This window comes from Rhineura floridana, chromosome 8, assembly GCF_030035675.1.
Source record: "Rhineura floridana isolate rRhiFlo1 chromosome 8, rRhiFlo1.hap2, whole genome shotgun sequence".
Lineage (NCBI taxonomy): Eukaryota > Metazoa > Chordata > Lepidosauria > Squamata > Rhineuridae > Rhineura > Rhineura floridana.
Window position 1 is genome coordinate 124,431,760 of NC_084487.1, and position 22,414 is coordinate 124,454,173.

The following is a 22,414-nucleotide window of genomic DNA, read 5'->3' on the forward strand; positions in this document are numbered from 1 at the left end:
GACTGATCTATATCAAGAATGCATGCTGAATTCACAAAGAAAAAGGAGATGTCACTGGAAAAAAAGACAGCACTAGAATAGGAAGCCTATTGACGGAACATAGCAAACCTAGGTATATGCACTATTGCAAGATAATTCCAATAACCACTGTTGTAATGACAAAGGTTGTAACACATTTATTTTAACACTGTTCAGAGCCTGTGCAGATATACTGGAAGGGCCTCTTAACAACAGTTAAGAAAACAGGAATGGACCATGAGGCTATATACCCCAATCCCACTGCCTCCTCCACAGAGCAAAACTCCATCCTCCTGTTCATCATTGCCAAGGCAAACCTTAACCTAGCTAAGCAGGAAGAACCCTGATTAACTTCATTTATGCCTAACATTGTTGCCAATGTAACACTTCACAATTAAGATGGAGCATGGTGAAGGATCCCCTATCGAGAATCAGAGTAGCGGAGCTAATAGCAATCAGCAACCCTGAAGATTAGAGCAGGCAACAGCAAGCGGAGGCTCCACTCTGCACAATCCCTCTGTGACAGGGAGGCAACTGAGACAATCACTGTCATAGGCTCCAATATCACAAATGCCTGAAGTCATTACAGTATGGGTTCTGTGACAGTTTTCTTCTAAATTCTTCAGTTAGATTTTTTTTTACTGCTCCTTTCACTACAAATGTAACATAGCACCTTTAAAGAAAAGTATGAGAGTCCAAAAATTGTTATTGTGAGAATTGTCAGCTCAATTTCAGTGAACACTTTACTTCTAGTTTAACAAATTCTAAATCTTGCACTTCATCATCAAAGTATATTAACTTACAATCAGGGGTGTAGTTGTCCAGGGTCTTAGACCCTTTACATTTTTAGGGGCAGGGTCCCAGCAGGGTCTCTAAGACTCCAGCATCCTATGAGACAATCAGCATGAAAGGGGAGCATGTTAGCCACTGAGAAGAGTCTTCTAACATACTTCCTTGTTGTTTCCTGCTGATTGGAGCCAATCAGAGTGAAAGGAGGAAGACTCTTCTCAGTAGCTAACATGCTTCTATTTCATGCTTATTGGCTCCTAGGAACATATGCTGTGATGGGCAAAGGAATTAACAAGGATCTCATTCACAACCCAGCAGCAAAAAAGGAGTGGAAGGGGAGGGGGCGTGGCTGTGACTATCATGAAGGGACCCTGCACTTCTGAATTTGCCACTACACTACTGCACAAGCCTCATTTAATTGTGTATGGGGGGGTCTTTCCTCTTCTCAGACAGATAATAACTCTGAGGCAAGATGCCTACTTGATCGGCAATTACCAGGCTCATTTACTTTTGAATAAAAAAAATTTGCAGGCCATCATTAGAAATAATGGATACAATCGTGTTATTTTTCAGCAATGGAAAAGGTCAAAATGGGAAAAGCAGAAGCCGACGGAGCACTGATTACAGTGGACCGCAACCAGCTGCCAGGTCATCAAAATGACAATCAAACTGGCACCAAACTACAAACTACATCCCTAATAATGACACGCTTGTTCCTTCTGTAGCATCTCATGTACGCTGGTGACATCATAATGTCTTTCATTTTATCATTAAGTTTTCACCACCCAAGACGCCAAGAGTCTCACACAGGCGTGTAGTTGTCCAGGGGCTCAGGGGGGGTCTTAGATCCCTTATTTTTGGGGGGGAACAGGGTCCCAAGAGGGTCCTTATCTCTCATCATCCAAGTGCCAATCAGTATGAAAGGGGAGTGTGTTAGCCACTGAAAAAAGTCTTTTAACATGCTTCCTTGTCCTTTCCTGCTGATTGGTGCCATTCAGAGTGAAAGGAGGTGAGTTAGTGGCTGAGAACACTCTTCTCAGTAGCTTTCATGCTGATTGGCTCCTAGGGATGTATGTTGTTATGGGAGAAGGCATTAACAAGGATCTCATTTTCAGCCCAGCAGAGGAAAAAAGAGGAAAAGGGCATGGCTGTGATTGACATGAAGGGACCCTGCACTTCTGAATTTGCCGCTACACTACTGCTTATAATTCCAGTTGTGGTGGTGCTTTTGGGGAGGGTACGGGGGATCCTACTATGCATTTTTTAAAGACTTGTTTTATGGAGAGAAAATTCTCCCTCCAGGAAGGTTATACGAGATGCACCCTTTAAACCAGTGGTTCTTAACCTTTTCCACTGCCAGCATCCCTTGGATTTTCAAAATATACCCTCACACCCCCTGGAAAAAATACCATTTATTTTTTATTTTAGTTTTATTTTATTTTATTTTAATGTGTGTTTTAGCCTAACTTAGCTAAGATAAATGACAGTTTTCCAAAATGGCTGGGCCTCAAACCCCTAGAAAAAGTGACTCGCACCCCCATGGGTGCAGGCACCACAGGTTAAGAACCACTGTTTTAAACATTACTCATATTTCATAGCAGAACTCACTGGGTGATACAGTAAAGACACTTTGGCCAGTCATACAATTGTGTATTTTCATAAGGTAGATAGGAAATAGGCAACAAATCATAAAGCCATTTGGAACAATCCTGCTTCAAGCAGACAGAATAATTCATTTACCGAAGCTCTGGTTTACAGGCACCTAGATACCTATTTGGAACAGCAAGCCAAATGAATTCTTTTGTGCTTCCAGGTGCATAACCGCAACCTACAACATAGTTCAAAAGTGTCTGTTTCTTGAAGTACATTATTAAACAGAAATCAATCCTGTCATGCAATTTGTGTCTGTGGTTTTGTAAATCCAACCTCCTGGCCACAAGATAAGTCTTTGCTTGTTGAGCAGAGAAGGCCTTCATCCACCCCCGCCAATTTGCCTTATTTATTTATTTATTTATTTTATTTTATTTATATACCGCCCTAAGCCCGAAGGCTCTCTGGGCGGTGTACATAAAAGGTAAAAGCAGGCACAATATATAAATACAATAAATATAATAACTAAAAAAAAAAAAAACACAAACAATACGAGAACCAAACAACATCCAGAATACAACATAATAATAAAATACTGTAAAAATACACTTTAAAATGCCTGGGAGTATAAAAAGGTTTTCACCTGGCGCCGAAAAGATAGCAGCGTCGGCGCCAGGCGCACCTCATCGGGGAGACCATTCCACAGTTCGGGACCTTGCCTCCTTGGTCCTCAACATGCATTTTCATTAAAAATGGTGCAGCAACACATGTCTACTTACAAGAGAAATCCTATGCACAATTACTTGCAAGTAAGCCCCCATTGAACTCAGAGAATATTACTTTCTAGTCATCATTAATAGGTGTTACCAACAGGGTCTCTCACTTCTACTATTGTTGTGAGGTAAGACTTCTAAGAGATGTCCTTTGTGACTAGCTCTACCATCCATGTGTTAGTACCTTAGTTTGAATAAAAGGACAATTTATGGTATCATAAAGGAGAAAGAGACATATCTAAGTCATGCCTCCAGCAATTCAGCAGTAGGTAGAACAGTTGTGTAGACATGATTCCCCCAAGTAAAGCCTTGTGGTTCAATGCCAGGGATTCCAATTTAAGATAGGAGGAAAGCAAGGGGGAAAGGTAATTACATAAAAAATAGAAGATAACAGTATTTTCTCCTTCAACCTAGATTGGCACAGTCTTTATGATGGTTTCACACTTACATAGCTGAATATTCTTACAGGCTAAGCCTGGATTCCATTGGTGGAAAAGGATAGAGAGAGAGTTCCTTTAGGCTAACAAGCTGGAGACAAAGCTATTTCCAATATTGTTCTATTTTTATATACATACCTGAAGTTCTGGAAGTGGCTTTAAAATGTCTAAGAGAGGAGATGCCTGTGATGCCCCTGTATTTTGATAACTGTAAATATGGTAAGTGTGGGTTTATTAAAGTATACATGGTAAGTGGATTGAGTGAGAGGGGGGAGTACATCGGCTAGAATGCTGGAGAACGCTGGACGATGATTGGCTGAGCGTTTGAGTGGCTGAAGGTATAAATGAGAGGATGACGGTTAGGGGTCAGTTGGTTGTGGAGTGTGGGTTGGAGTTGGTTGTGGGTTGGATTACATTTGGCTGGTATTGAGGCAGAATTGTATATGACTAGAAACATAAAGAGGAACACAATATATGAAACCATACGCTTGTTAAACATACCTTAAGTAATCTTGTTATTTCCTGGCATTTATAAATAAATATTTTCTTGGTTTACCAAAAGCCTGATCCTTGGCTGGGGCTTTCACAGACCAGAAGGGTGGGCAGGGTAATTACCAAGGTGGAGAAGCAGTATCAATGGTGGCAGCGGTGAAGAGATAGTGTATCATCAAGTATCCAGGGCTGTATGCTTTATTTATTTATTTATTTATTTATTTATTTATTTTTATTATTATTATTATTATTATTATTATATATTTATTAGTCGCCCATCTGGCTGGTTGTCCAGCCACTCTGGGCGACGTACAAAGTAAAATACATTAAACATTAAAATGTTAAAATATTAGAACCCAACAATAAAAACTTAACCCAACCCAAAGGCTTGCCTGAAGAACCAGGTCTTCAAAGTCCGGCGGAAGCTCATCATCGAAGGGGCATGGCGGAGATCATTTGGGAGAGAATTCCACAGGGTGGGGGCCACTATTGAAAAGGCCCTCCCTCTGGTCCTCACCAGTCTGGCTGTTTTAACCGGTGGGATCGAGAGAAGGTCTTCTGAGGCTGATCTTGTTGAGCGGCATCCCTGCCGATACTGGAGGCGCTCCTTCAGATAGACTGGCCCAAAACTGTACAGAGATTTAAAGGTCAGAACCAGCACCTTGAATTGGGCTCGGTAAGCAACCGGTAACCAGTGCAACTCCTTTAGCACTGGAGTGATGTGATCCTGCCGGCGGCTGCCTTTAATCAGACGAGCCGCTGCATTCTATACCAGTTGCAACTTCCGGACCGCTTTCAAGGGTAACCCCACGTAGAGCGCATTACAGTAGTCTAGGCGAGAGGTGACCAGGGCATGTACTACTGGTGGGAGCAGATGGTTGGGAAGGTAGGGGCGCAGCCTCCGTATCAGATGGAGTTGATACAGCGCCGCCCGGCTCACAGCCGAAACCTAAGCCTCCATGGACAGCTGGGAGTCAAGAATGACCCCCAGGCTGCGGACCTGGTCTTTCAGGGGCAAACGTACCCCATTGAGCACCAGGTCTATATTCCCTAACCTTCCCTTGTCTCCCACAAACAGTACCTCGGTTTTGTCTGGATTCAGCTTCAGCTTATTCCTTCCCACAAAGTTATTGGCACAAAGTTACAGGGGGGTTGTGACCTGCAAGTGCACCCAGACACAAAGTAACAATAAGCCAGAAGGATACTAAGGCAAAGTCCCCAGGCAATATTGTGAAATAGGGAGTGGCCGGTGGTGCTGCCTAGCAGTGGGATCTTGCGAGATCTGTGCTAGAGCCGGTGAGAGAACAAATAAAAACCAGGATCCTGACTGGGGGGACCTTACAGGTGGTGGTCTGAGGTGGGATCCTCACAATGCCCCTCTTCCTTACCTCCCAGACACTATATGCAGAATGATGCAAAACACTGTTCCTAACAGAGGGCTGTCATTGAGGATTGTGGGTGGAGAATGTCTTTGGGCAGAAAAGTTGGAGCGAGGTCTGGGGAGAAAAGAGAGTTTAGGATTGGGCTGCACGTGTTTTTAATATAATCAGAAGTTGCTTTTGACTTGACAGCTTGGAGGGAAACAGCAAATATGTAGAAATATGTCAGATTGTGCCTTATCATCATTGTAATGATTATATGCAAGCATACTTCATATACATTATCTGAGTAAATATTATAATCCAAACTTTACAATAGCCCCACAAAATATGCCAGTATATCCCTACATTGATTCCCTAAGTCTATCTAGCAAGTACATAGTGAAACAACATCTGAACTACAATTTCATGGCTCAAACTCTAACTACTATGCTATGCTACACCATCTCTTACCATTAATGGGGATGCCAATACATTACTGGGCCAAATTCAAGGTGCTAGTAATGAATTATAAAGCCAATATAATCCAGCTGTGTGTTAAGATCATTGGGGTTGGCTCTTTGGGATGTACCACAGCCTATTGAAATTGGCTATGTAGATGTTGGCCAGCAGTGGAGTGTGAAAGCAAAGGGAAGGATGGGCCTTCAGAGATCCAGTTTCATGTAACTGGTCAAACACTCAAAATTATACCTCTCAGAAACTGCAGAAGCTGACCTAATGATGTGCAGAACTCAGCTCAGCCGTTATATACCCCAAGCAGGTCCTCCTGATGGCTGCCAGAGCTGTGACCCAAAGATGGCTGCAGGAAATTTTAAAGGCAGCACTCTAGATTTTTCTGCACCTTACATGGCCTCAGACTGTACTCTCTACCTTCTCCAATAAGGACAACTAAAACAGCAAACAGCCTTGCATAGTTGGTAGATTGATCTCATTTGAATGTCTCACCTGAAATGTCTGAATTGTGAGCCCCAGAGTCGTAGCCTGGCATCTTTCTCCTCCTCCCCACATTCCCATAGGGCAACAGGGAGTTCCCATTCAGACCCTACAGAAGCAGAATTTAAGGAGGGCAGAGGGCAATGTGATGTTCCTATATTAATGTATATATGGTAAGTGTTAGTTGTTTAGAAGATATATGGTAAGTGGAGTGAAAGAGGGGGAGTGAATGGGCAGTAGAATGCGAGATGATTGGCTGAGTGTTTAAAATGGCTGAATGTATAAAAGGAAGAGTGAGAGTGGAATCTGGGGGGGAGAAGAGAACTGAGTGGGTTGCTTGGTGGGGTTTAGAGAGTTGTTTGCCAGGAGGGAGGTGGAGTTCGGATTAGTATTGAGTAAAACCATATGCTTATGTGCCTTAAGAAGAAATCTTGTTAATCTTGTTAGCTTTGTTATCTGTAATAAATACTTAATTTGGTTTACCAAAGGCCTGATCCTTGGCTGGGGTTTCACAGACCAGAAGGGAGGGTAAGGTAATGACCAAGGCTGAAGGGGAACTGTAACAAATGGTGGCAGGGGTGAAGAGAATAACAATACCAGTATTCAGAGTCTCTGGGAATACTAGTATTGGGACGTTACTGGTGGTTGCCTAGCAGGGGAATCTGTTGAGATCTGTGCTAGAGCGGGGAGAGAAACCATAAGAGAGAGCGGTCCAGACTGGTGGAGTCCCTGGTGGTGCCTAGTGACAGGCAGTAGCCACGCGCAGGTAGGAACCTGACAGGGAGAGCCAGGGAAGGACGCATCACATGTGGTGTCAGTAGCAGTGGGATACGAACAACAGAGAATCCAGATACGAACCAAAGAGAGTCCCAAAGACACGTGGTGACAAAGGAGACTACGTCACAGGTGTTGGCTGTAGCAGTGGTACGAATACTAGAGAATCCTTAACAGTGGTGTGGCAAACAGAAATAACAAAACAAGATTACTTGTGAGAGTGACTGGCAAAGAGTGTGTGGCAAAGAGTGAGTGAACTCAAACACCATGGCTGAATATATAAAAATGAAAAGAGAGGAGCTGGTGGAGAAGTGCATAACATTCAATTTACCTCACGAGGGTAAAGGGGTAGATGAATTGAGGGTAGCACTTATAGGATTTGCAACTGCCCAGCAAAAACAACCTGTCAGAGAAGAGACCCCAGAAGGATATTTAAGCAATCCCGCTTATATAGAGTACTTGAGAGAGAAGTTGAAGATGGAAACTGAGAGATTGAGGATGGAAGGTGCAGAGAAGGAAAAACAGAGGGAGTTGGAAATTGAGAGAATGAGATTGGGGTTTGAGGAGAGGGAGAAGCAACGAGCAGTGGATGCCGAATTACAAGTAGAAAAGTTAAAATCTGAAAGAGAGAAGTTTCATTCTGATGAAACAAGAAAGGACAGAGATGGAGCAAAAATAAAAATTACTCCAAAGGACTTTGCTGTCTATGAGCCTGGTCAAGATCCTCAAATTTACCTCAGCACCTTTGAAAAAGCAGCTCAGTTGTGGGGGCTACCTGAAGATAAATACATGCAGTATTTATCAAACCTGATTAAAGGGGAATTGGCTGAGGTATACCAATATTTCCCCTCAGACAGGCCCGTCACCTATGCTGAATTCAAAGAAGCAGTGTTTAAAAGATTCAGACTGGGGCCTGATTATTTTAGAAAGCTTTTCAGAAACTGCCAGATACAGACAGGGAGGTCTTTCGTGGAGCTGGGGGCAAAACTGATGGACATATTTGGGAAATGGCTGACAAGTGCAAAAGCTCAGTCTGTGGAGGAGGTGAAAAACCTCATGATATTGGATCAATTATACCATCAGTTACCACCAGAAATAAGGCTCCTGGTCAAAGACCGTTCCCCTACATCGGTGCAGGAGGCCGCAGAGATGGCGGATCACTTCGCCTCCAACAGAACTGGCTGGGGGGGGAAAACATCAAGAGATTTTAAACCCAGACCATATAACGCTGGCAGAAGGGATGTGGTACCACAGAGAGTGAGTCCTCCAGTAAAATCTGAAGGGCACAGGACACCCCAGAGTGGATCTGTGTACCCTAAAAGTGAGGAGAAATTATGCTACAAATGTGGTAGACCGGGGCACCTACGTTTTCAATGTGAGGTTGCCAACCCCATTAGTAATCCTGCTCAGACAAGGGCAGTGAAAACAGAGCCCAAGGCTTTAGAAACAGCGAAAAAGGTTCAGTTCTGCCAGATAAACTGGACAGAAGTAACAGACCTTGATTCAAGTCTGAGAGAGGAAGTGAGTGTACAAGGGGCAAATTATTGGGCATTGCTTGATACTGGTGCTGCTCAGACATTACTGAGGCCAGATTTAATAAAATCTGAGGTAATATTACCTCAGGAAACTGTGACTATCCAAGGAGTGAGGGGTCAACCAGAAAGTTTGCCTGTGGCCCTGGTGGAAATGACTTGGAGAGGCCGAGAGGGCCGATATAAAGTAGGCATTAATGCCCAGCAACAAGAACCAGTAATACTGGGAAGAGATGTAATGGGCGCCCAAGGAAAGATCTATGTAGTGACCAGACAGCAAATTGGCAGAGAAAAAGAAGCCATATTAAGGGGGGCTGAAACAAACAGGGTGGAATCTGTTAACCAGCCTCAGGTCACCATAGCAACCACTAGCAGGCCTGCTGAAGGAGACAAACTGTATCAAGTGGTCTCTGATAATGATGAGGCAGATCAATTCAGGGAAGAGCTGCAAAAAGATATAAATTTGAAGCAGATAAAGGAACAAGCTCTGACCCAACAGATTCCTTTCACTGACAAACTGAGGAATCAAGTTGTGTGTGAGAATGGGATTTTATATAGACTGTGGATGCCTGCTGAGAGAAAGGATGAATGTGAACCAGTGAAGCAATTAATAGTACCTAGCAAATACAGAACCAGATTGCTAGAGGTAGCCCACGATGTCCCATGTGCAGGACATCTGGGAATAAAAAAGACCAAGAGGAGATTGGCTGCACACTATTATTGGCCAAACATCTCCAAAGATGTAAAACAACATTGTCTATCTTGTGGAATATGCCAAAAGGTGGGAAAAAGTGGAGTAAAGACTAAGGCACCCTTAAAGCCCCTTCCTATAATTGGACAACCCTTTGATAGAGTGGGAATAGATTTGGTGGGCCCTTTTTCCAAACCCACAAGGCATGGCAAGAAATATCTATTGGTGGTGGTGGATTTTGCCACCAGGTACCCAGATGCAGAAGCACTAAGATCCGTGGAAGCCCCTGTAGTGGCAGAGGCTTTATTAAAAATCTTTATGAGGCTGGGTTTCCCTCATGAAGTGCTGACGGATCAAGGCAGTGTATTCATGGGAGAAGTGATGCAATGTATGTGGAAATGTTGTGGTCTAAAACATCTAAAGACCACTACTTACCATCCCGCCACTAATGGGTTAACAGAGAGATTCAATGGCGTTTTGAAGGGCATGATCAGAAGCTATGTTCAAGATCACCCACAAGACTGGGATGAACGGTTGGGATGCTTCTTATTTGCATACAGAGAAGTCCCTCAGGAGTCAACAGGCTTCTCACCCTTTGAACTCATGTTCACTAGAAAAGTGAGGGGACCTTTGGAACTATTAAAAAATTCATGGGAAGGAACCCTGGGAGAGTACAAAACATCTGTAGTAGATTTTGTATTGGAATTCCGCAATAAATTAACATCAATGATGGAGGTGGTGGAAAAGAATTTGAGTCAAGCACAGGAGAAGCAACGTTACTGGTATGACAGAACAGCCAGGGAACGTGTGTATGATGTGGGAGATATGGTTATGGCGTTCATACCCAGGAAACATGACAAATTACAGGCTAACTGGGAAGGACCATATACCATCAGAGAAAGGCTTGACACAGTGACGTATGTAATTACCACAGACCAATTAAACAAAAGCAAAGTGGTTCATGTAAATATGTTGAAGCCTTACCATACCAGGGATGCACAGGTGTTGCAAGTTACCTTATTCCCTGAGGGAAGTGGGCCTGAACTTCCAGATTTGGTACAGGAAAACAAAGACAAAGGAGGGGTAGATCAAGTGGAATGGTCAGAGGAGGTGAAGGAGGAAGTAAAAGAAGAGATTCTGAGAGTTTTGAAAACCTATAGGAATCTCTTTAGTAATAAACCTGGCCGAACCAGTATAGTTATACATTCCATTGATACTGGAGATCATGCCCCAATCAGATCTGTTCCGTACCGTGTGAATGGGAAAGTATTGAATGAGATCAAAAAGGAGGTGGAAGATATGCTGGAATTAGGAGTGATCAGGGAATCCATCAGTCCCTGGGCCTCAAGTATTGTCCTGGTTCCGAAAAAAGATGGAACGACCAGGTTTTGCATTGATTATCGGCTAATCAATAAAATTACTGTCCCAGATGCGTATCCTATGCCTAGGGTAGACGCAATGTTAGAGTTATTGGGGGCAGCAACCATTATCTCTACACTAGATCTCTGTAAAGGATTTTGGCAAATGGAACTAGACGAGCAATCCAGAGCCAAAACTGCCTTCAGTACACCAGATGGGTTATATGAGTTTGTGACCTTACCCATGGGACTAAGGAACTCACCAAGTTCATTTCAGAGGCTAATCAATACTGTGTTGCGAGGCATGTCAGATTTTGCAGTGGCCTATATCGATGACGTGGCCATTTTTAGCAAGTCGGTGCCTGAGCATGTCCAACACCTGACAACAGTATTGGAGGCCTTAAGAAAAGCAGGTCTCACAATAAAAGCTAAGAAATGCCAGTTTGGACTAAAGGAAGTAATCTATTTAGGACATAAGGTGGGGAGTGGGAAAATCACCCCCTTATGGAGCAAGGTAGAGGCAATACAAGCGTGGCCGATCCCCTTAACCAAAAAACAAGTAAGGGCATTTCTGGGTGTGGCTGGATTTTATAGGAAGTTTGTGAGAAATTTTGGGGAAATAGCAACCCCCTTGCATGAATTAACAAAGAAGTGTTCTGAGCGTGTGGTATGGACGGATGAATGTCAGAAGGCTTTTGATCTACTGAAGCAACCCTTGTGCCAAGGACCCATATTAATAGCACCAGACTATGAGAAACCATTCATCGTGGCTAGATGCGTCGGACCTGGCGCTGGGAGTCGTCTTGCTGCAGGAGAGAGAAGGCACCAGACATCCAGTGGCGTACCTGAGTCGCAAGCTGACGCCGAGGGAGAAAAACTATTCGTTGGTCCAGAAGGAGTGCCTAGCGGTCGTGTGGGGACTGAACAAGTTGCGCCCATACGTGTGGGGACGAAGATTCACAGTGACTACGGATCATCGGGCCTTGTTATGGTTGCAGACTATGAAAAACCATAACACTATGCTGCAGAGGTGGTCCTGGGCCCTACAGGACTATCAAGTGGACTTCCAGTTCATAAAAGGCAAGGACAATGTACTGGCCGATGGACTTTCCAGGCAAGTGGCTGGGACTGCAGTGACGTGACCAGACAGAGGAACAAAGAAAGACATTTTCCCCATAGAGACTTTTATTTGTTAACGCGACGTATAAATCCTGGAACATGAATAATACTCTGCTGTTGTTTAAGGGGGGGAAATGTGATGTTCCTATATTAATGTATATATGGTAAGTGTTGTTGTTTAGAAGATACATGGTAAGTGGAGTGAAAGAGGGGGAGTGAATGGGCAGTAGAATGCGAGATGATTGGCTGAGCGTTTAAAATGGCTGAATGTATAAAAGGAAGAGTGAGAGTGGAATCTGGGGGGGAGAAGAGAACTGAGTGGGTTGCTTGGTGGGGTTTAGAGAGTTGTTTGCCAGGAGGGAGGTGGAGTTTGGATTAGTATTGAGTAAAACCATATGCTTATGTGCCTTAAGAAGAAATCTTGTTAATCTTGTTAGCTTTGTTATCTGTAATAAATACTTAATTTGGTTTACCAAAGGCCTGATCCTTGGCTGGGGTTTCACAGACCAGAAGGGAGGGTAAGGTAATGACCAAGGCTGAAGGGGAACTGTAACAAATGGTGGCAGCGGTGAAGAGAATAACAATACCAGTATTCAGAGTCTCTGGGAATACTAGTATTGGGACGTTACTGGTGGTTGCCTAGCAGGGGGATCTGTTGAGATCTGTGCTAGAGCGGGGAGAGAAACCATAAGAGAGAGCGGTCCGGACTGGTGGAGTCCCTGGTGGTGCCTAGTGACAGGCAGTAGCCACACGCAGGTAGGAACCTGACAGGGAGAGCCAGGGAAGGAAGCATCACAGGCAACCACACACATACCTCTTAACTCCCATTTTTCATAGCAGTACCTACAGTAGGGCCCAGCTTTACGGCACTTCGCTTTACGGCGCTTCGCTAATGCGGCGCTCTCACTTAGACGCAATTAGACTAAAACCCCACTCATACAGCGCTTGTTCCACATTTTAGCGGGGATGTAACCCACCGTATGAGTGGGGCCCTACTGTATATGCTTGGTTATATGATATATTTAAAAAGTTAAGAACATCATTTGTGGTGAAGAAGATGGCTTTTTGAATTTACCTCAAATATAACCAAGAACAGAGAATCAATACACACAGGCCTGGTTTGCATTTAATACTAAGCCATAGTTTATAAATCGTAGTTTGATAAACCATAAATTAATATGATTGCCTGAACCTGACCCAGCATCTTAGCCATGGCTTATTAACCACAAACAAATCATGTTTGTAAGCCATGGTTTGTTGTTGCCTATAAACCTTGCTTACATTAACTATGGCTTAATGTTACATGCAAACCCAGCTACCACCACCACCACCCCACAAACAGAAGTCTCTTTCTTTCCCCTTTACTGGAATACTAAACAGCACTTCTGTTCAGGAGTTTCAAAATCTCTTGGGCAGGCAATCCTGACACAGGGTCATCATCAGAGAATACAGGGCTGGATAAAAAAAGGATTCAGAGGCATAAATACAGGACTGCACAGTACTGTCTCAAACACTGAAATTAATAGGGCAGCCCCTGCTAGCATAAACCATTTTGTGTGCATTGGAGTTATTGGACTGGAGCAAAGATGGCTTTCCTTTAAACCAGGGGTAAGGAACCTTTGGCCCTCCAGTTATTACTGAACTACAACTTCCATCATCCCTGGCCATTGGCCATGCTTGCTGGAGCTGATGGAGTTGTAGTTCAGCAACTTCTGGAGGGCCAAAGGTTCCCTTATCCCCTTATAAAATGCAGTTGAACATAACTGCCCTTCATTAATTAACACAAAGCTGGCACATCTCACACGTGTATGCAACATAATCCCTGGAAGGCTATTAAAATTAAGATTCAGCTATAGAACATGTTCAAGTTTGCTCAACTTCTCTCACCTATTCACTGTCAAACGCTAAATACCATCACGTGTCAACATTTAAAATTAGTCATGCAAATTCCATTTCATACATAGATTTCTGCAGGGTAATCTCATACTTTAATTCTTCACAGAGCCCTCTTATTTTGAGTGAGCCAAGGTATGTTGGGGCAGAAAGTTATGCATTAAATAAGCATGGACTGCAGCCAGGTCTACCATTAAACAGAAATCAACATCTAAAATATGGCTAGTTTTAAGATGCAAAGAATCTTTTGATGTGGCAAGCTGGCCCAACTACAAGGATCAACACTGAGGACACTGCCTCATGTAGCTATGGCCTTAAATAGGTTTTCCCAGAGTGGAGAATTCATTCCTTTGAAGACATTGGGGTAGGGTGGGGGAGTAAGCAAGGCTATATAAATATTCTCTCTTTGTCTCTGTGTTTCAGAGAGAGGATACATGACATCCAAGGCACAGAAGTTCCAAGACGCTCTATTACTGAGAAGTGGACAATTTTAAAAATATCTCTGGTCAAGCTGGAGTGCAAGATAGAAATAATATGGTGACCACAAAAATGCTTTACAAAGGCACTTGACCAAACATTTTCAGCGGCCTTGGAGAATACAAAGTTCCAAATTTTATTTTGTGGACTTCAGCAAGCAATCTTCTGGCCTTTAATCTTTTTAATAGACTGATCTTATATTGTACTAAACATTTCAATACAGTTTCAGCCTGTGATTGGAGAGGCATTTATAGAAGCACTAACTGCACTTACAAGTGGAGAAAAGCCACATGTCTTATTTACAAGGCATTGTGGTGTGGCAACTTCGATATTAATATTTGCCAAGAGGCAGATGGACCTGTGCTAAAACATATATGGAAAGTGAAATCATACACAGTCTGAAATATTAATTTACGACGTACCTATAAAAGAAGATATCTTAGGCAGAACTAGAACAAACCTTAGATTCCCAGTTTAGATTCTATTCTGGGTTATCTTTAGAGTTTGCCAAATATGAGCATGCACCTTGAATGTACAACTGAAGTACTGCTTCCAGAAGCATTAGCCCTGGACATGGCAGAGGGGGTTAGGAATCTGGCCAGGGGTCGACGTCCATTGTCTCATCCAGAGCCCATTTTATCCATCTTCCCACCACTGTGAAAAATTACTACGATTACAGCCAATTGCAAAAGGCAGCAACTAAAACAAGATTGACTGGGAATTGTTAACAAGCTATTTAGGGGGGGAAATAAACCCAGTATAAACCTAATAGTCAAACACCTGACTTCATGTTTAAATTTGCCTAACTGGAAATCAGATTCAGTGACATCCAGGGGTGGTTATAACTGCTGTAGCTCTAATTGTAATTTCCATTTAATTACAACAGAAATACAGAAATGACAACTGTAAAATTTTATGTCGAGTCATACAACCTACTTAGAATACCACATTGAGTCGAAGTGCAGTGCTCCTTATCTGCAGTTAAGAGATGAGGAACAAGTGTTTCTTCTCTTCAACGGGCATTCCCTATTCCCATCTTAGCGGTGATTATAGGATATGTCAACACCAGCAATAATCATAGTTAAGGTTAGCCAGGATTTTTATTTAACCAAAACCTGAAATCAACATTAAACTGTGGCTTTAAGTCCTGGTTAAATAGAACCCTCTCTAGCCTTAAATCACAATTAAATCTGTACTGACATATCCCTTAATTGTGGTTAAGGCCACAGGGGAGAACTCACTCTGAAGAAGAGAGAAAACTCATGCTCCTGTGGTTGACTCCCTACCTGAGGTGAGGGACAAGATGACCCATCCCAGCATTTTTATTTCTCTATTTGCTTTATAGATTTTTATAGATAATAACACAACAAAATACCAGCAAAATAAAACACAACAAAATAAATTACAAATCAGAGTATCCAGATTAAAATTCCACTTACAGACGCTGACAGAACTGGCAGCTGAATCCTACTTCAACACTGGCGACATGACAGGGTCTTCCACTGCACAAGAGGGCAGCAGGTTAATTTAGGAGGTGCAGGGAATAGCCTCAATTTATTTTTTATTATTACATTTACATCCCACCTTTCCTCCAGAAAGTTCTCCACCTCCGCATTCTATCCTCACACCAACCTTGTGAGGTTGGTTTAGCTGATAGACAGTGATGGGCCCAAGGTCACCCAGTGAGCTTCATGGCTGTGTGGGGATTTGAATTCTGGTCTCCCAGAGTCTAATCTAGCACTCTAACCACTACACAGCACACACAATTCTGTCCTCCATAATGTCACTTGCTCTTCACTTAAGAAATGCATGCATGATACTGTACCTCCTGGAGTACATGACCTGAGCTGCCTGCTTCTCTGCCTGCTAAGTCAGTCAGGGGCCTTTCCTAACAGCACCATCTGTGATGCCTTCGCAGAATGCAATTAGGGGAAACAATAAGTAAGCGTTATGATGACGGGAATAGCTAGGGAGCTTAGGAAGAATTGCTGGAGGGGTAAGGGAGGCTGCCACTACCACCAACAAACATCCAACATTGGAGGCAGCCGCTTCATTCCGCCTAATGGTGGGGCCCTCGTATCCTTTTGAAACAGATGCCTAATTTCACAGGCCATAGGCCAGGAGGGTGGGAAATTCACCTGCTGTATACTACTTCCACACACACACTTTTAAATATGCCCATATTCAAATAGTCCTGTCCACTCCTACAGACACTCAAAGCAAAATTTCCCGGACTTCTCTAGCTATTGGATGAAGCCCATAGTGTGGTGCCAGAAATTCAAAAGGCCATACGGTCTCTTGGCAGCGTCAATAAACCAAGTTTAAACAACTGAGTTTATCCAAACAAGTTGTATAGGTTTACTCTTTCGTTACTGTAATTCAGAGATGAACAGGAAAAATATCCTATGTATTCCTCCTTCTCCCACAAATAGCTGTAATTCTGAGAGTAGACACTGTAACGAGTTTTGGAAAGAATACGCAGCCTCATTTTCAAGACTTAAAACCACCATCAATTTTTGAAGACTAGGAAGGATGGTTTTTAGGCCACATGGGGGTGAGGGTTAAACCAAACCTTTACAGAACACCCTTCATACAGAGAACTTGTTTGTGAACACACTGTGTGTGTTCAGGAGTAAAGTACTCTGCAGGATAGGAGCTAGTTTCTACATTTTGCAGTAACTAGCCTGGGTTTGTCACCAAGTGCACTTAACAGGAAACCAAGGTGGGGGTCTTGGGGGGCCTTAGACCTCTTACTTTTTTGGAGAGCAGGGTCCCAGCAGGAGCCCTATGTCTCCAGCATCCTATGAACCAATCAGCGTGGAGGGGAACATGTTAGCCACTGAGAAGAGTCTTCTAACATGCTTCCTTGTTCTTTCCTCTGATTGGAGCCAATGAGAGTTAAAGGAGGTGAGTCAGCCACTGAGAAGACTCTCCTCAGTAGCTAATATTCTCCCCTTTCGTGCTGACTGGGATGTCTATTTTTTTTGGAGAAAGCATTAACAAGGATCTCATTCTCAACCCAGCAGAAAAAAAAGGTAGGGACGTGGCTGTGACTAACATGAAGGGACCCTGCACTTCTGAATTTGCCAATATCCTCCTGCAGGAAACCATAGCCAATACCAGCTCTCTAAGCAAACCTGTATGGTATACAGGCTTGCAAACATGATTGTCTCACTTTACATGTTGAGGTATACCCTAAAAGCAATGTATAAATACGACAAAATTCTCTATTAGCATACTGCACCAGGTCGGCTTGAGGGAAGTACATTTCTTTGCACCCCAGCTAAAGTTAGAGCTGTGCAAACTCCCTCTTTGGACAGCAGACTGAGGGCTTCTCCAGACAACTTGTTTATTCAGCACTCTGATTTGCTTGCACAAAGCTTACACAGTGGTTTGACTATGTCCTGTCTGTACTTAGCATTTGTTCTGCTTTGTTTACTGGGTGGTTATATGACAATGAGCATTCATCCCATTTGCTTGCAGGTTGTTGAAAATACTGACAATCTGGAGGTACCCTAACACTACTCTCTCTGAGAGAGGGCATTTTCAGTGGCGGCCCCCACTCTCTGGAACTCCCTCCCGTATGACCTTCGACATGCCCCTTCCCTGAATGTATTCCGCCAAGCTTTGAAGACCTGGCTCTTCAGACAGGCCTTTGGGACTTACGGGGAGGGTTAAATTTTTACGACGAATAGCCTACTACTCTGTACTGGAACTGTTTTATTGTTATATTGTATTTTATGATGTATTTTATTATGATGTAATGTATTGTTGTTAAATTGTACGTCGCCTAGAGTGGCCATTGGCCAGATAGGCGACCCACAAATTAAATTATTATTATTATTATTATTATTATTATTCCCTACTATTTTTTGATTTTATGAAGCACCCCAGGCTTTGGTTATGGTTAGTTAAATATGCAATGCTAAGAAGAGTTTATTTCTTCTCTTGTGCTTCTTAAACAATATTATTGAAAATTAAGATGAACAAAAATTGCAAGAACTGAGCCAAGAGATCTAAGGAGAAACTCTTTGCAAGAGCCCAGCTTCTCTGCAAGATTGCAGAGAACATCTACAAATCAAATAGGGTGAGAATTCCAAAAATATGTAAATCTGTAGGTCTAGCCCTAAAATATGGAAAAGTTAATTGCATTTATGTATCTTCCCATGCATTATATTCAGTAAAGCATCAAAATGTTAAAATTCCTGACCCAAATGTGATGAGCTGGCTGAAGTGTAGGTGAAAAGTAGAAGATGGGCATTTTGAAGGGAGCCAGATGTGAATCTAACACTTCCCTGCCCCCCATCCACACTATATTTCAGTCCTCATATACTCCAGTCTACATTGGTCCATGCCTCTCCCTACTTATTTAAATTTTCATTAAGGTTGGAACATCAGTGTTATTGTTTCCACTTTAAAAAGATAATAAAAATCCGATCAGTAATTACCACCCCATCTGTTTAACAGATATAGAGGTCATACTGTTGTTCAACATAGGACCACCTTTGCCAATAAGAGGACCTGTATTTGACTCTGTAAACAGAAAAAGATTATGTGCATAAGTTTGAGACAAACTACATGCATAGGCCCTTTAACTAAGAATATTTTAAAAACTAAAAGCATCAACCAATGCTATATACTTGACCTTTTCTGACTTTTCTATATCAATGATCTTTTTGTAGTGCTGCAAGGAGATTTTTTTTCCCAAAAGACTGGCTCAAAGAATGTATCATGTTATAAGCAGCTGACAAGGTTATTTTTTTCTTGTGCTCAGGTGTGACTAACACAGCAGTTAAAATGCTTCTTGCTAATATGGATAGTAACATCATAGAAAAAGTGGCTTCTTTTTCTTTTTCTTTTTATGGCAGAAATAGCACATTAATGAGAAATGAAGGTGTCTGTACTTACCATTTTTTTAAAAGTAATTTTGTTATGTCTAAATAAATAAATGTATTTACTACTAATTTACAGTACAAAATGGTATAGAATTCAGAGCCACCCTGACAGGATTAATATTTTCACCAAGGACAAAATTTACCTACTTTATCCCAGCAGCCCACTTGCTCTTGGTTTTGTGTTAATGACCACAACCAGGAGCACAAGAAGGATGTCATTTTAAGGATGTGCTTTAATCCGGCTCTTTTGATTTAAAAAAACCCCTAACTAGCAGGCATGTCTCAGGATCCAACACAGGACCCACTCTAAGGGGTTGTGTGAAAGGCGTCTCTATAGAGCAGCCTTTCCCAACCAGTGTGCCTCCAGATGTTGTTGGACCACAACACCCATCAGCCTCAGCAAGCATTGCCAATGGTCAGGAAAGATGGGAACTGTGGTCCAACAACATCTGGAGGCACACTGGTTGGGAAAGACTGCTATAGAGTATTGCTCATTTATTTCAATTTTGTACACTGCTGTTTGTGCAGCCAAAATAAACGTTTGCAGCTATCCATGCTGAGGTATTTAGGAGTGACCACAAACACAGAGCTATCACAGGCTGAGGAAAAGAAGCAACCTGAACACTGAAATGATTCAAAACAATGGCTTCCAGAAGTAAATTCTAGTACTATTTTTCTGCCCACCACCTCCATTGGGCACAGCAATCCAACTCAGTGGAAGCCGGCATAAGTGGTACTGGCGCAAGAGAAGCTGGTATAAAGTTCCGTTGCATCCAATTGCCATTCAGGAGCCCCTGGGTTGGCTGAAAGCTGGCTCAGCCGAGAGCTGTGTGCAGGGACCAGAAAGTAAAAGCCTGCTCTCCCAAATACCCTTACCGGGGAATAAGCCCTCTCCACTGACTAAACTTTATTTATTTTCTTAGACCATCCTTTTCCCCACCTTAACTTTTGCCTGAATTGGGACTTGCAGGGGCACTCCAAACATGAGTTGGATGTGGCCTAAGTCTCTCGCCTCAGCCACATCCCCAGAATGCCCCTTTTTCAGGACTTACACTGGCTTATCTTACACGGGTTTTGGCTGAGGCCCAGCTGAGGGTCTTGTGTCGGCGGAGCCCAGTGGAGCCAGGACCCAGCTGGAGTAGGATTGCACCCATAGTGTGTCTTTTCTTTTCTTTTATTAAGCAAATGACTTTTAGTCCTGATCAAGAGGGTACATTTGACTTTTTGCTTCAGATATAAAAATGTATAACATTGTTGTTGGGTGTTCTCCTAGACTGGCTTTCAATAAAGCACTCAGCTAATATAGTACAGTCAGTATTATGTTAACACTAATTTTCCCTATGGAGAAGTTAGATTTTAAGGGGGAAGAAAGAAAACCTTTGATTTTATCATGCTCTATCAACAAAGCTGTATTTGTTCTGCACTAAAAATAAAATAAAGTTTTGTATCAAGAAAAAGTTGAGCTCTGTAACCATATAAATTACATAGGTTAAGCAACTTTGCCTAATTTATTACATTTTGTAATATCTGTTCTAGTTCTGATAGTCATGGGGAAAGGAAAAGAGTAGTGCAGTCACCTCTCTGGCTTCTGAGATTTTAACAGGCATAGTCCATGCACTTTCAAGCATAATGTAATAGCCAGTAATGCCAGAAACATGCATTTTTTAAATAAAAGAAATTGTATTTCTTTGTCAGCTGGATTCTGTGTGCAATGCCACATTCTGTCCCTCAGTTTCAGAGAGTGCAGAAAAGTCATACATCACAAGGCATTCACTTATTATTTCAATGAATAGTTCCACTCTGATCTCACGGAACCAAACTCTGTCTTCCAAATAGTCATTGACAAATCACTATTTTTGAGAGGCTCAACTAACCCTCGAACCAAGCATATGGCAAGGATACAGTCACATGATACATGGAGAACTTGCGGGGGGGGGACCTTCCAGTTTAGATACTGAACAATTAGCAGCAGCAGCAGGGGCTTCTTTCTGAAAAAACACTACAATCTAAGCATAAGCAGCTGTAAATCTGCATTAATTGTTTCAGGAATTCCACTATTTACAGAAGCACTTGCAGAGTAAATAAAAAGGGGTGGGAGAAGAGAAGTTTGACAGAAATAACCGAGCAGCTAATCTTACCTTCACACTGTTTTCCTTCTCCTTTATAACCTGGTTTGCAAATGCATTTGTATGACTTAGGTGTGTTTTGACAAATTGCATCAATGTGACAGTCGTCTGTCCCTTCTGTACATTCATCAGCATCTGTACCATAGAAAATATATATATATATATATAAAGAAAATCAACAGAAGATTTCATGAAATCTTTTGAAAGATTCCATTTAGAAAAAGTTTTTAACAGTGTTTGTTCCACCACAAGCAAAACTAACATTACTCAAATGTCACAGTCACAATATATACTCCACAAACAAAACACAAATGCCTCTATCTAGCAAGGAAGATCTGTGTGCAAAAGTAAATTTACAAACATAAAGTAATTTTAAAAAAGGTAACCTGGGTTTCAATGAACTGCATCTCTATCTAGTGCCATGACTGGTAACATGTTACTGTTTGCCTGCCACTAGAACTGACCAAGACCAAAATCTGAGCTAGGCTTATGTTTTAGAAACATGTATTTGAACACAATAACCTTACTCATATTCATCACATGAAACTGTAGGCCACTTCTTGCAATACTGTTGGTAATCAATTATGTATAACCAAGTGCAAAATACATGTAGATCCCATTAAGTGAGGCATGTGCATGTTGTGTCTTTCAGTGGTTGTGTCCCTTTAAAATAGATGCAAGTGGAAATCTGATCAGCAGCCTAGCTTGGGGGCACAGGAGAAGCACACACAACACTGACCTACAACAGATGGAAACCACTGCGGGGCTCAGGAAGGACAGCAGGAGGCTGCCACTGCATCTGCCCCGAGGAAGCAGTCTCCCTCATTCTGTGTAATGGTAAACTAGCCCTGCCTTTCTAACAGGTGAATACCGCAGGCAAATGAGCATAAGCAGGTGGAACATACCAAGAAACATTAACCATAAACTGATGTATAAAAATTGAACCAAGTTGAACAGCCTGCTCTCAGTGAAACTATACAAATAGCCTACATTCTATGACGAGATTTCCTCTATTAACGGGCAACTTAATATGAATAACTTAAGCTCTTTTATTTCAGTATGACTTAGCAGGATACAGCCCAATCCTATACACATCTCAGAAGTAGGTCCCACTGAGTTCAGTGTAACTTACTTCCAG

At 42.4% G+C, this 22,414-nt stretch overlaps 1 protein-coding gene across 7 annotated transcripts in view; it reads right to left on the minus strand.

Moving 5' to 3' along the window:
- Positions 1–22,414, minus strand: part of SCUBE1 (signal peptide, CUB domain and EGF like domain containing 1) — a 298,746-nt gene that overhangs the window by 264,187 nt on the left and 12,145 nt on the right. For 6 of the 7 annotated variants that reach the window (XM_061582354.1, XM_061582353.1, XM_061582350.1 and 3 more), the window contains exon 2: positions 21,289–21,411. The exons of the other annotated variant lie outside the window; for it this stretch is intronic. In XM_061582354.1, coding sequence (XP_061438338.1) covers positions 21,289–21,411 — 123 coding nt within the window. The remainder of the gene's footprint in view (positions 1–21,288; positions 21,412–22,414) is intronic. 7 annotated transcript variants of the gene reach the window in all.